Below are 16,203 nucleotides of genomic sequence, written 5' to 3'. Positions count from 1 at the left end.
TTACATTTATGAAAGTTCTTTTCATATTCATTTGATGAATTTTTATGTCACATATAACAACTAATAATTTTTGCATCCGAATGGATGTAATTCTAATTACTAACGAGTATATATATCGACAAGATCAAAACTTTCTTTTTGTCTAAAGCCTTTGACGCAATGTCTTGCTTTATATTTTTCAACAGTTCTATCAACTGTTATTTCCTTCTAAAGATTCACTTTGAACCCAAAGGTTTATTTTCTGGAAGAAGATCAATTAACTTTCAATATTGTTTATTGAAACAAGCTTTCCAAAGGATGAGTCTACAGAAGACACAAGAAATGTTAGAAAATCACATTCGAAGGAAGTAAATGTCCTTTAAAACTTACTAAGCCTCTAAATATCTTTATTGTCACACCCCAAGCTACCCCTGAGATGCGGACACGGAACCTAGGACCACAAGTGATCCCAAGATAACCCTGCTGGCATGATAAGGAGCATACTAAAGATAATAAATGATTGCGAAAGCTAAATCACACTTAAAATGAAAAGATGGGGAATATCCATATTCTATAACTGAGATATTTGAAAACAATGAGTTTAAGTACTGTTTGAACACTCTGTTCATCAAATCCATGAAAGCTGCAGGAGCATTGGTTAGTCCAAACGACATAACTACAAATTTATAATGACCATACCGAGTTCTGAAGGCTATTTTCGGAATGTCACTATCTATGACTCAGAACTAATGATAACCCGATTTAAGGTCTATCTTTGAGAAATAACTAGAACCCTGAAGTTTGTCAAACAAGTCATCAATCTTGGGGATGGGATACTTATTCTTGATTGGGACCTTGTTCAACTATTTATAGTCAATGTACATTCTGAAAGAACCATCTTTCTTCTTTACGAACAATATTGGGGCACCCAATGGTGAAATACTAGGTCTGATGAAACCCTTATCTAGAAGATGTTTCAATTGCTCTTTCAATTCCTTAAGCTCTGCTGGAGCCATTTTACTAGGAGAAATAGAAATAGGCTGGGAATCTGGAAAGAGATTAATTCCAAAGTCGATTTCCTTTCGGGAGGAACCCCGAGAAGATCTTTTTGAAATACATCTTGAAATTCACAAAGTACTAGAACTGACTCAAAAGATGGAGTTTAAAGGCTAGAATCCTTAACCCGAACTAGATGATCGAGATAACCCTTAGATATCATCTTTCTAGCCTTTAGGAAAGAAATAAATCGACCTATATGCACTAGGCTACTACCTTTCCATTCTAAGATTGGTTCGTCTGGAAACTGAAAATGAACAATCCCAGTTCTACAATCAACTAAGGCATAACATGAGTGTAACCAATCCATGCCTAGAATGAAATCAAAGTCTACAATTTCTAATTCTACTAGATCTGTTGAGGTGACTTTCTGAGAGACTGTGATAGGCCAATTTTTGTATATCCGTCTAGCTATATCTGGGTCACCGACTGGAGTAGAGATTGAGAAGGGTTCTGAGAGAGTTTCTGGACTGATACTAATTTGGACTGCTATACGTAGTTACAAAAGACAAAGTCATGTCTGTTGTCTTTCAACTGAGTGAACCATATGTGAGTCACATTCTTGAGTTTGTAAGATGCCAATCTCTACTATTACTACCAGTTACTGACATCACACCAAATATTTTCTTGACCTCATCAATGAACTTCTGTAGGTCCTTACCAACTTGCGATCCTAAAAACATAGGCGGATTCATCCTAACAAAATCACAAACTATGGCTTCCACTAATTGGTCATTTCTTTTAGTAGGAACTAGAACCTACTGATTGTTTTGGTTAGTCATACTTTGAGCCAACATCAGTTTGGAATTCCTGAACTTTGCATTGGAGACTTCTTCATCTAGGATGGGAGGAGCTGCATTTGCATTCCTGGAATTCGCATTATTAGCATTAGCTCTATGAGAAGACATGATTTGAAACGTAGAACGCCAAGTTACAATGGAATAAGATCATACCTTATGCACGATAAGAGTAACAAGAAAGTGATGTTTTTCCAAAAACACTTTATAGCCTCCCTAACATTAGATGTAGTGCACTTCACACCCATGAAAAGGACACTACTTAGTGAGGCTTTTTCAGACATCTTAAGACTCTTGAACCTAGTGCTCTGATACAATGTTTTGTCACGCCCCGAGATACCCCCAAGACGGGGACACGGAACCTAGGACCACAAGTGATCCTAAGCTAATGCTACTAGCATGATCATGAGCATACTAAAGATAATAAACTACAGCGTAAGCCAAATCATACTTAAACTTAAAAGATGGGGAATACCCACATTCTATAACTGAGATATTTGAAAACAATAAGTTTTATACAAAAGAAATATTAACTCAATAATAAGCTGAATCTAACTATGTGTGAAAATAGCCTCTAAAATAGAATATAAATACTGGGACAAGCCCCAGCTAAATCTAGCAAAAACTAAAACTAAATGACTAAAGACTGAAATGAAACTCATGACTGTAAAAGTCCTCGGAGAATGAGGGCTCACCACTGGATCTGCTGAACTAGAGATCGGGAAAAAGATCTATGCATGACCTGGATGCTGAGAACATGAACCTACATCACGAGAAGATGTAGCGCACGTATGCCTCAGTACTTGAAAGGTACTGAGCATGGAGGATACAGTAAAGCTAAAATAAAACATAACTGAACAAGCATAAAAGCAAGTATAATAATCTGAACGTTATGTGCTAATATATGAGCTATTTGGATGCAATGACCAATTTATAACATGCTGGAATTGAATACTTAATATACGGATAAATGGTCAAGGTAGAGAGTCTGACTTAACTGTGGGAGATACTAATAATCGATAACAAAACAACATGAGCTAAATGTGGAGTCCGTTGTATACGCCCCATTGAGAGGACACAATATACCCTGAAAAATGGTATAAAGGCATGTTGGAGTGATCAGTAAGCTGATTGCCCATAGAGGGGACTTACAACCTACTAGTCTAGTAGTTCTGGGACTATTGGGTACGCTAAACCCTGGTCCGACTCGATATTATGATACTCGTAATGTATTTTGTAAATTAGCTGATTATATCTGAATTTCTATAAATACTGGATAGCTCGAAACTGAACATGCAAACTGAGAATGCAATAATTAATCTAGTAATTATGCATTTATAACTGAGGCATGTATATCTGAAGTGTTTGAAATATATCACCTAGAATGTGTAATACAAGAACTAAAGAAATACAAAGTTAGGGTTCTGAAATGTCTGCGATAATTTGAGTAATTACTTGATAATCTGATTTGGAACATATATTTAATAAATTCATGAAGTTGTATCAAAGTTCTAGAAACCATAGGTTTAATCATGATAAGAGAATCAAGAACTGACTGAAACTAAGGACCCAATAGGTAAAAGGAACCCACTAGTGAAATCTCACATACCTGGTGATGAAATCCACGGACAAATACTTATGTTCGGGATTGGAAGTACTGGAGCTTGTGGCATTCTTGAACTAGGGTTCTTGAGTTTTTTCTCCTCTCTTGCTTCTAAATTTTTAAGTTTTGATTTAACAATTTGATTTAGATATGTTTTAATTATGTTTCTAGGCTTAAACTGACTAAAATATGATAATTTAGGGTCAAAACGACGTAACATAAGGTTTAAATGCAGTAGGAAAGGTCAAGACCCCTGGGAAGGTTGTTGCCGAGCCTCACGATGGCCAGGCCTAACGGTCCATCATGCGCTCGACGCCCCATCGTTGGGTCCGTTGTGAGGGCCTATTCGACAGTCCTTTACTAAAATGAGCATAACATTTTACTCGGAGGTCTGATTTTACCAATGTCGGTGGATAATGAAAGATAAATTAATTATGTAATTGTGGGTAGGTGCTAAGACTTATGATAATTTTAACTTGACACAACTGCATTTCCCCTTAACTGGCTGCAAATTTTCCACCTACGGACTGTAGGTCCACCTACGAACCATGTTGGTCATCCATAGCTCTTTTCAGATAATGGTTGAAGGGAGTCTTGATCGACGGTCACAGACTACGGACCGTCGTTTGACCTACGGACCGTAAGTCCGTCCGTCGTCCAAGACTTGACCAATTTTTCTAGGCTCAAATTTTTTGGAGTTTCTGATCCCATTGACGGTTATGAAGGATGGACCATGGTTCAGGCTATGGTCCGTCGATGCCACTGTTGGTAGCACCTGCAGATTTTTCTAAAAAACTAATTTATGGTCTGTTTTGGCTATGGGGTGTTATATTTATTAATTATATTATCATTTTTCCTTTCCTAGGCCTTTTAGACCCTTCTATGGACTACTCAAGTCTAATTTTACAGTCCACAGTCATAGGTCCTATTTTAATTCTTTTAGGAATAAGAACTTGGACTTTGGCTAGATACCCCCACACTTTAAAATATTTCAAGTGGGATTTCCTTTCTTATTTATCATATGGAAAATATTGTATCCTGAACAAACAAAATCGCTTTCTTTCTAAAAAGACAATTTTTTGTTGTTACCTTATGCATTAATGATAGTTTCTCCACACAAGTTTTCTTGTAAACCCGAACTTATAAATAATGTATCCATCATTTATTTCAACGTTCGGTTTTTCATTAGATGAGGTGAATATGGCAGTAGTTTGATGGATAATTCCACTTTCAAGACATGTTTCTGCATAAGGATATTTATACTCTCCATTCTTATCACCTCTTATCTTTTTCCACACTGATTTTCAACTTTCATATCACATTGTCTAGACATTTCTATTGTTTCATCCTTACCATTCAGCAAATAAACATAGTTATTTCTAATGCAATTATCAACAAAAGTAACAAGATACTTTTTCCCACCATGAGATGGTGTTAACTTTAGATTCCACAAAAACTTGACATTTTTATTTATTAAACTCCAAGTTAGACAAAACTTCTAAGTTTATTAGTCTTCCTTAAAAGATTTTGTAATTAACATGCCCCAAGTGTTCATGTCACAATCATTGACTCAAGCAAGTAAGAACAGATAAAACTATTGAGTTTGAAAAGCTCTTCCCGAGGTAGTTTTTTCCTCACTAATATTTTGTTCATATTTCATACAATTTTATGTGACACAAACATTGTTTAGAGTCATCACCTTGTCAAATGTCCTTTTCATAAGGACCTTTCCATAACTTTCAATTTGATTGTTATAGAGTGACGCTTTATCATAAAAGAACACATTCATTTTGAACAAGTATACATATTATTTGGTAGCTTCATACTAGTCATACCGTATACTAGTAATAGAGAAACTCAACAACCACAATACCGAATATACTCCAAGAATTTTGTGGGTCTAACATGATATAAAAGTATCATTGAATTTCATATATTTTGCTCCAAAGTTAAATTAGACACCAAGTCTAATCATAAACAAAGAACCCCCACCTTTTAAATGTAATATCAAAAATATTTTTCAAGTATTTGAAAATTGTCTTTACACATACTTTCCTAGACTTTCAAAATGTCATTAACAATATGAAATCTCTTTTGAAAATATTATTCGATTAAAGAATTATATTCCTTCAATTTTTTTAAAAATGTTTAAACAATGTCAAAGTTTATTCCATAGAGGCATAAAGTCACGAACTCTAAGTCACTGGTATTTTTCCTCTATCACTATAGACATACAACTTAGTTTTCTAAATACTAACAATATGGACCAAAAAAATTATACAATTTATTTCTAGATAACAATGAAGTTTATATAAAATCAAAAGTACAACAATGACTTATTATGTGATGTTTTCACATTCTTCAAACCAAATGCATAGTCCAATTTATCCAGAGTAGAAAATCACAAAAGTTTTTAGTCTACAAAAATCAGATATACTATCATTTCACATGGAGTACAAAACTACAAAAGTCTTTTTTTTCTCCAAACATAATAACACATATTCTAGACCATCACATAGAAATGTTTTTCTTTCCAATAGTCTTCCAACTATAACATTTTAACATACTAAGTATCAAACAAAATATATGCATATCTCATTATGCAAACTAGTAAATTTTAAAGGCAACAATATTTGACAAAAAAATTTAAAAATATACGATTTGCAAAACTTTTTCCGAATACACACATGATAAATATCAATATTATTAACCTTTAGAAACTATTTTCCTCCTTAGATAGACAATAAGAAGGTTACCGGGTGTAATCTTTGATTGGAATACAACCTATTTTTCTGGTACATTCTCACTTCAACTTTGCTAAACAAAGCAACAAATATTGAGAAGTAATGCATTTATCTTCTATTTCCATGATCATATTCTCTCAATTAGTAGAATACAAGAAATACTAACTGTATAATAATTTCCTTAAGATTATTATTCCTCTTGTATTCCTAAGATACTCAGAACAATAAATTTCAGAATTTTGTAAGAAAAAAAAGATTAAGAACATTTCACAACTAGAAAATTAAAACTACTAGCGAAACTAGAATCATAAACAGATTTGAAAAAATATACAAAATATTTTTGTTAAAGAAGAATTGTTGTTAATATGTGTCTAAAGAATCTTACTAATTCCAACAAACTTTGCAGAAATACGAAGTTACCAAACTTTAATGAACCAGTGAAGAACAAAAGAATAGAAGAACTGAAATTAATTCACAAATCTAAAATTTGTAACACATACCAAAATCTGGAAAAACATAAAGAAAAAGAAGGTTAAGCTCACTAAATGCAAAGTGTCCCCTTAAGGAAATTATTCCCCTCTAGTATTCGAGGTTTGATTTGGAACCCGTCCCCCATGGTAGAATGATTTCAATCACCAGTATATTGATACCCAAAACGCTGGTGTCAGCGAACCACTCAACGGCAGCATAGTACACTTAGTATACTAGATTTAGAGTAGAAGAGAAGTCCATAAATTGTATTTTTTTTTAAATGAGAGGAAATTCCTCAATTTATATAAAACAAATGGTAGTGCGAAAAGGATCTTATTGTGTCTTACAGGAAAGGTCACAAACCTTAGGAAAAGTCACAATCTTTGGGAAAGGTCGTCACATTTCATAAAAGTCACAACTTTTCATGAAAGTCACAACTTTTCATAAAATTCGCAACTTTTCATAAAAATCATAACTTTTCATAAAAGTTGCAACCTTTCATGAAAATCGCAACTCTTCATAAAAGTATAAACTCTTTATTTCCATTCACACCTTTTAAAAACCAACAATTATTGGACTGTCCAAAATATGCATAATGTTGTCAACTAAATATCCAAGATGGATTTCAAGGATGGATGTAAAATTGGAACACAAAATTCTTTCAAGAATGAAATGGCACAAGAAAAGATATTAGTGTGTTACCTCTAGGTATTAAATTTGATCTTTATCAATGAATTTGCTTATCTCATTCATCCATAAAACTCTCAAGTTCAATTTTTCAGTTTTGAAAATTGCAAGATTCAAGTTAAGTATATATGTACCCAGTGATGCAAATATAATCGGTTTGAGTAGATACACTATAGTAAACTTCTGTGACTATCTTAATGCATAAGCAAAGTGGCGTCCTACTAGTAAAATACATTCTGTTGTGAACAATAGCATTTGCCTTTGTTTTCTTTTTGAACTGTCCACTAGATAACACAGGGGATTGTGTGAACAAAATCTTATCAGAAAATAAAACAATGCCTGATCGTCGGAAAATTCTAATCTATAGTGTTACTCTTATTTTGAGTATCACTGTGGCTATTTACTGAGGAGCACAATGCTCAATCGATCGATAATTAGTTAAGAAAGTGAAAGTAGGATGTGCAATATGAGCAAACCATCATTTCTTAAAAGCAATGTTGTGGAACTAACAATCAGTGGCGGATCGCAAACAGAATTTTCATAGTCTTCTGAATATACATAAACAAAAAATTTGACCATGCATGTAAAGTGTAATTTTTTGGCAAAAGGGTTAGGATGAACTTCGTCTCACCTCTAGCTCCACCCCGGGTTCCAAATGATAATTTCTTCATAAAAACACGGATATTCAATTATATGTGTTGACTCTTCAATCAATCCACATACATCAGCCAAATTCAAGCTGTTTCATAACTTGTGGACCATAAGTATGCAGCTTATTGACGTAAACCCCGGATGTGTACGCATACAAGGAGGGGTATTTTTACTCTCTCTCCATGACTCGTATTTACCAAAAGTGAAAACTCAGTGTTTTTGCTTGTACTGTTCCACAACATGATTTGTCGTCAAAACAACTTGTTTTCTTCACTGTTAAATATGTACAGGTAATTCATAAATAACTTAAAAGAACTATAATCCCGAATTCACGTGTGAAGCGTAATTTTGAGTTTCTAAACAAAAATATCAGACATCCTCTTTTAGATTTATCATTTTGAATTTAGATACATATACGGAACTCAATTGCAAGTAAACATATTCTTAATAACAGTCGAGCTGAGGAGAATTTTTGTTTTTTAATAGTTATCAATGCACTTTTATAAGGGAGAATGACTTACAATGGAAATCGCACCAAGTCGTATAAATAGTTGTTCTGAAATGCAAAAAAAACTATTAGTGCAATTCAAATGAGAATAATATGCCGGGCCATGTTCAACAAATTTCTCAGTCTTGTAAAATGGAGGCATAAAAAGCTTTCCTTTTATGGAGAGAGAATTTTTATTCCACGAGGACACGTCATAGAAAGACAACAATGGATATTCACAAAAACTGATTCCAATACAAGAGATATACAAAATGTGTAAATGCAATTGAGACACTTGTCGGGAAGCCACGAGAATATTTAAATGATTCTGAGAGAAGCTCATCATCCAATAGAGGATCCTGATAAGCCAACATGTTTAAAGAACGTGCTTAACAAAAACAAAGTACCGAAGGAGAAAACATAGGCCATGTATTCTAAAACAAAATCAGCTTCAAGATCCTATTCCAAAGTCACACTGTCCGGAATTTCGGAGGGACACATTTATACTTTACTAAGGTCCTACTATCTTCCTCGAATTTTTTATAAATAATTTTCTATCCCTTTTAAACCTACGTGCCACTATCATTGAAAAAGTTGTCAAAATGTGGTGGGCCTATAAAATAGTGTCTCGTGGGTCAAAAAGGGGTAAAACAATATTTATAATATAAGTTCGGAGGGGGGTGTAATAGAATTTTAGTATAATATAAGTGTGTCTCTAAAATTTCGAACATAGGTTGGGAGATACTTATACATTTTCCCTTATTTAAACATAAAATGCAAAAGGAATAATTTTCAAGATAAATAATAAAATTGTAATCCAACTTACAAGTAATATATAAGTATTATTTAATTTAAGATTTAATTAGCTTTGTCAAATCTAGAGAAAAAACCCCAATCCATACCATCTTCATTTCCAAATCCCAATTAGTTTAAGTATTTGATTGTAGGAGTGACTCAAATATTTATTTATTTATTTACACCCTCTACATTGTTAATTTATATAAAATGGACTTTGCCAGAGATAACTTATTCATTATTTTTGTATAAACAATGAGATAAATAATCTTGAAACTTATTAATTGTTCAAGAAGTCAAGAAAACTACTTGTAATATTGTAATTAGGATTTTAAAACAAACAACCAAATTGAAAACGCACAATTGTTGTTTTTTCACAATCCTAATCCAAATGTTATAATGAAATGGAGAGGCAAAAGTTTAGCCGCTATAAGAAGATTAATTTAGTCGGAAAAGAGTATTAATTCCTCAAAAAATAATGTTTGAAATATTCTCATAGATTTTCTTTAAGTCGTTAATGTATTTACATTTCTAAATCCTATAATTTTCTTATATTTGATTCAAACTTTGTGGATATCCATAGTTATCGTTCTATGACCCGTTGTGGTGGGACAAAATTCCTTATGCATGGTGCAGGGGGAGTTTGTTATGTAAGATATTCATTCATAAATAAAATCTGTACAGCAATATTTATAGAGGTAGACTAACATAAACACCTATAACAACTAGGAAATACAGATTGAGGAGAAATAGTCTCTCAATACATCACGACCTACTCACTCTTTTACATAGTTTAGATATATTATGATTTATCTAAGCCTATCCGTTACACTCCCCTGCAAGTTGAATGGGGAAGTAGACATTATCAACTTGTCTCTGAAAAGCTGAAATCTTGCTTTTGAAAGAGCTTTCGTGAGAACATCTGCAACCTGGTAATGCGTGCTAAGATAACGAACAACCAAAGATTTTTTCTTCACCTTTTCATGGATAAAATGAAAGTCTATCCCCATATGTTTAGTGAGGGAATGAAAGATAGGGTTAGTTGTTAAATCAGTGGCACTTAGGTTATCACACCAAACTATAGGAGTTGTAGTCTCAAAGCACCCCATTTCACAAAGTAAGACTTCCAGCCAAGTTTGCTCAGACGCAATAGTGGCTAGTGCATGATACTCCTCGTCAGTACTAGAACGTGCAACATCTTGCTGCTTTTTGGAAGCCCAAGATACTAAGTGAGACCCAAGAAAGATAGCAAACCCGGTAGTTCACTTCTGATCATCCACAGAACCACCCCAATCCGCATCACTATAACCATGAAGTAGTATATTATTTTGGCGAGCAAAGAATAAACGATGGGAGGAAGTGGATTATATATATCGCAAAATGCATTTTACAGCAACCCAATGAGACTCTCTTGGACTATGCATGAATTGTGAGACCTTATTGATTGCAAATGCTATATCTGGACGAGTGAATGTTAAATATTGTATGGCTACTACAGTTCTGCGATATAACGTTTCATCGTGAAAAGGAGATCTTTAAAAACATGAGAGTTTAGAGGAAAAAGCAGACGATGTAGGAAGAGGATTGCAACCATCCATTTGTAATTTTTCGCAACAACTCAGTAGCATATCGATGTTTCTATACATGCAAATCAGTAAGGGTCCATGATGCTTCAAACCTTAAGAAATAAGAGAGGTGACAAAGATCTCTCACAGCAAAGTGTGACTTCAAGCTTTTAGAACAAAAATACTCAAGAAACTGATTTTAAAAGTGAAGTAATGAAATTTCTTGTGTATATTAATCTGTAGAAAGTCTGAATTTAGGTAAAGAAAAAACATAAACATTAAAACTAAAATAAGAAGATATATCACTAACTACCACAAAAGGAGGCCACTAACAACCATAATGGGTCACTAACTTCAAAAAGTCGAGCAACTTAAGTTGACTAAGTCTAGCTAGAAAATAGAAGCACTAAATTGAAATAAGTAAAAATTAGTAAAAATAATAATAAGCTGAAAAAATGTCAATTGTCTAACACTCTTCGTTGGTATTTTTGTGGCAAATACCAATTCTTTGTCTCAGATCTTCAAACCTTTCCTTTGGCAATGACTTGGTGAAAATGTCAGCTAGCTAGTTCTCAGATGAACAATGAACAAGCAACACTTCATTAGATTGTTGGACTTCTCTGATAAAATGAAACTTGATCTTGATATGTTTAGTTCGACCATGAAACACTGGATTTTTTGATATTGAAATTGTTGAAATGTTGTCACACATGATCTTGGTAGCTTCTGTTTGTTCATGGCCTAAGTCCTTTATCATCTTCCTTATCTAGATAACTTGATTCACAGTAGATGCAGCAGCTATGTACTCAGTTTTTGTTGTTGAATGAGATGTAGTTCTTATTTTTTAGAGCTCCAACTAAAACATCTTGTCCCCAAATAGACAAGATATCCAGATTTGCTTCTGGAATCATTAACTCCACCACCCCAATCACTATCAGAGTACTCAATCAGGTTCATGGTTACTTCGGCAGATGTTGGGAAAAAATTCCAAACTTGCTAGTTCCTTTAATATATCTTAATACTCTTTTAGACCCTGTGAGGTGTGTGTCTCTAGGAGAATGCATGGACCTAGAGAGAAAACTAACAACAAATAGAATATCACTCCTACTTGTGGTTACATATAGGAGACTGCCAATAAAGCTTCTATACATACGATCATCCACTTTTTCAGAATCCTCTTCCTTATCAAGCTTCACACCAGTATATATTGGAGTACTGAAAGGTTTGCAGTCTTGCATTTTGAACCAGTTTAGAATATCTAAAAAGTATTTATGCTGGCATATGAGCCATCAATGGACTGCAACACTTCTATGCCGGGAAAGTAATTCCTGACTCCAAGATCAGTCATTTCAAAGATTTTCTCCATTTCATTCTTGAACCTTTGGATTATTTCAATTTTTCTTCTTGTCACAAACATGTCATCCACATAAACTGAGACAATTAAGGACTCACCTGCAGCATTGACTTTCACATACAAAGTAGCTTCACTTTGACTTCTACTAAAGCCAAGTTGGATGAGATGATTGTCTATCCTCTCATACCATGCCCTTGGGTCTTGTTTTAGGCCATACAATGCCTTTGTAAAGAGATAAACTTGCTCCTCTTTTCAAGGAGTTGAGAAACCATAACGTTACTCTACATACATATCTTCAGAAAGCAAACCATTCTAGAAAGTCGATTTGAAATGAAGTTGATGAATCTGCCAGGAACTATGATATGCAAATGCAAGAATAAGCTTGATTGTGTCATACCTTACTATAGGAGCAAATGTTTCCTGGTAATCCACACCATATTGTTGTGTGTATCTCTTCACCACCAATCTATCCTTATATTTTCAAATTGTTCCATCAAGATAGAGTTTTTTCTTGAAAATCCATTTTACACAAATTACCTTGCGATTTCTAGGTCTCTCAACAAGCTGCCAGGTTCCATTCTTCTCGATCGTGCCTAGTTCTTCTTGCATAGATCTCCTCCATGCCTGAGAGTCTTGTGCTTCAGCATAGCTTGTTGGTTCATATCTAACTAAGTTACACCATTGATAGACATCTTTTAACGATCGAGTTCCCCTCACTGGTACATTATCCACTAGTTCGTCTTATGAAGTTGATGATGCTCTATTGAAAATGAATCAGCATAAGAGGTCTTCTGGTTTTTCCAATTCCAAAGCTGCTTAATCAAACTTCACTTCTCGGCTGAGAATTAGTTTTTCTTATTTCATACAAAAAATCATGTAACCTTTGGATGAACTATATAGGCCATAAATATTCCTTTATGAGCCTTGTTATCCAACTTAATCCTTTTTGTTTCTGGAACTCAATAATAACATATACACCCAAAGATTCTCAGATGGTGTACTAATGGTTTATTCCCACACCAAGATTCATATGGAGTCATATCCTGCAATGCCTTAGTAGGCAATCTGTTCAGCAAATATATAGAGGTATTGACTGCCTCATCCTAAAACTAATTAAGAATCTTTCTTTCGAGTAAAAGACATCTGCCCATCTCCATTACTGTCCGGTTCTTCCTTTCGGACACGCCATTTTGGTGTGGAGTGTATGGTAATGTCAATTGGCGTTCAATACTTGTGCTATTACAAAACTCCACAAATTGAGAAGAAGTGTATTCCTCCATTGTCAGACCTTAAAGACTTAATACTAAAATTACATTGATTTTCTACTAAAGCCTTAAATTGTTTAAAAACATCAAAGACTTCAGTCTTTAGTCTTATGAAATAAACCCAACACATTCTGGTGTAGTCATCAATAAAGAGGAGAAAGTATTTGTTACCTCTCAGCGAATCTGTTTTCATTGGGCCACAAACATCCGTATGAATGAGCTAAAGTTTTTGGTTAGCTCTTCGTACTTGATTTTCTTGGAATGGAAATTTTGTTTGCTTTCCCTATTAGCAAGTTTCACAAACTCTAGCATTAGAAAGAAATTCAAGCATATTTTCCACTAGCTCCTTTCTTTTCATCTCGTCGATGCTTTTCATATTTAAGTGACCAAACCATTTGTGACATAGGTTTGTACATGTTTGTGAAGTAATAGTGTAAGCCTGCTCAGTTATTTTCTCCCGATCAAGTGAAAACATTTTGTTGCTCATCTTGACATAAAAAGCTCTACTTTAGAGGGGTCAGAAACAACACATTCACGATTCTTAAAATGTAGAGAATAATTATTTTCTAGAATTTGTCCAACACTCAAAATTTTTTGACTGATATCAAGTGTGTACAAAACATCAAAAATATTTTTTTATACCTGATATTGTTGTGGTAGACACTGTACTTCTGCCTTTGACTTCTACCGCCTCACTGTTTCCCATTTTTACTTTAGATTTGTAAGTATCATCTAGGAATTTGAACAGTTCAACATTATTGCACAAGTGATATGTGCAACCACTGTAAAGAAGCCATGAATCAGAAGATTCACTTATTGAAAAGTAGGAAACTGCAAATAGTTGCTCTTCATGTGCATCGCCATCTTCTGGTACTTGTGCTTGCAAAGCACAAGAGGACTTTGCTCTTGATTTGCAGACCTTGGATACATGTCCCGTGTGCTTACAATTGTCGCACATAGCATCAAATCTCCACAAACAATACTTCTCCAGATGTGTATTTCTTTTTCAATGTTTGCAAGAAGAGAACTTCCGCTTCACATCTCCACTATAGTTTCCTCCATCATGCTTGCCCTTATTCTTTTGGTGGAATTTTTGCTTTCCTTTTTGCTTTTGTATAGAGAAAGCTCCTTCAATGAACTTTTCCCGTTTCATAGCCCTCCTATGCTCTTGTGCTTGAAGAGCACTCATTAGTTCACCTAATGAAAGTTTGCTCAGGTCCTTGGATTCTTCAAGAGAGGAAATCTTAGATTCAAATCTCTCAGGAAGAGTCACAAGAACTTTCTCCACAATTTGTTTATTTGTAAATTCGTCACCAAGATGTCTAATATTATTAATAATTAAGGAGATTCTATCAGCATACTTACTGATAGTTTCATCCTTCTGCATATTCAAGGACTCAAACTCTCGTTTAAGGTTCAACACTTGTATTTGACGTGTTCTATCACTGCCTTGATATTCTTCTTTCAACCTATTCCAAGCCTCTTTTGCAGTTTTACAAGCCATTATTCTGTAAAACAGAGTATCTGCCACAACATTCTGCATAAGCAACTTGGATTAATATTTCTTTGCCTTCTCTTCATTGTTGGATTTGATCTGAGCCAAGGTAGGATTTGTTGGTAGAGCAGCAAGTGGTTTATCTTCCATCACAGTTTCCCAAAGTTCATAGGCTTCCAAAAAAAGCTTGCATCTTCACAGACCAGATTTTGTAATTTTCACCAATGAAAGTGAATGGTGGATTTAAAGGTAGGTTTTTGGATGCCATTTCTGTTGTAGGTTAAAACCTTTTTTGTCCTGTAAGATCAACTAGAGGCTCTGATGCCACTGTTAGAACAAAAATACTCAAGAAACTAATTTGAAAAAATAAAAATAGAGTGAACTTATGAAATTTCTTGTGTATATTAATCTATAGAAAGTCTGAATTTATACAAAGAAAAAAATATAAACATTAAAACTAAAATAAGAACATGTGACACTATCTACCACAAAAGAGAGCCCTAACAGCCGTAATGGGGTCACTAACTTCAAAAAGTTGAGCAACTAAAGTTGACTAATCCTAGCTAGAAAATAGGAAGCACTAAATTTAAATAAGCAAAAATAGTAAAAATAATAATAAGCTGGAAAAATGTCAATTGTCAAACACAAGCGAGTAACAAGAGAGCCTACAAGAGAAAAACGAGAGCCTGAAACAAGAAGGTCATCGACATACACCAAACAGAATAATTTATCACTGTTGGAGGAAAATTAAATAATGAACAATCAGTTTTTGAGCCAGTAAAACCATAAGAAAACAAGGCATCTGTTAAACATTTATTCCACATACGTGGAGCTTGTTTAAGACCGTAAATGGAATGCTTGAGCAAGTAAACATTCTTGGGGCAATCTGGATCAACAAAACTACGAGGTTAAGACATGTATAATACTTAATCAAGGGAACCATGAAGGAAAGCATTAGATATATCCAACAAAGTAAAATGCCAATTATTCGAGACAGCCAAGGAAAGAAGAAAGCGAATGGTTGTTTGTTTCACTATAGGACTAAAAGTATAAACATAGTCCACAACCGATCTTTGATGATATACTTAAGCAACAAGTCTAGCCTTATAACGATCAACGGACCTATCAGGCTTCCAATAATTTTTTGGGAAGGAAAAGGTGGAACTAGTTGCCACGTTCCATTTTGTAAGAGAGCATTGTATTCGTCGTGCATTTCCCTAGGCCAATGCGCATACTTTATAACTTAAGAGTATC

The 16,203-nt window shown here is 34.2% G+C and overlaps 1 protein-coding gene across 1 annotated transcript; it reads right to left on the bottom strand.

Moving 5' to 3' along the window:
* Positions 1–14,460: 14,460 nt before the first annotated feature.
* LOC138341640 (uncharacterized) lies at positions 14,461–14,958 on the bottom strand. Its single transcript, XM_069293148.1, has one exon. The coding sequence runs from the start codon at positions 14,956–14,958 to the stop codon at positions 14,461–14,463; it is 498 nt and encodes a 165-aa protein (XP_069149249.1).
* Between the last annotated feature and the right edge of the window lie 1,245 nt (positions 14,959–16,203).

This window comes from Solanum lycopersicum, chromosome 1, assembly GCF_036512215.1.
Source record: "Solanum lycopersicum chromosome 1, SLM_r2.1".
In the NCBI taxonomy this organism is placed as follows: Eukaryota; Viridiplantae; Streptophyta; class Magnoliopsida; order Solanales; family Solanaceae; genus Solanum; species Solanum lycopersicum.
The sequence above is the reverse complement of the archived record's forward strand: the minus strand, read 5'-3'. Positions and strand labels throughout refer to the sequence as shown.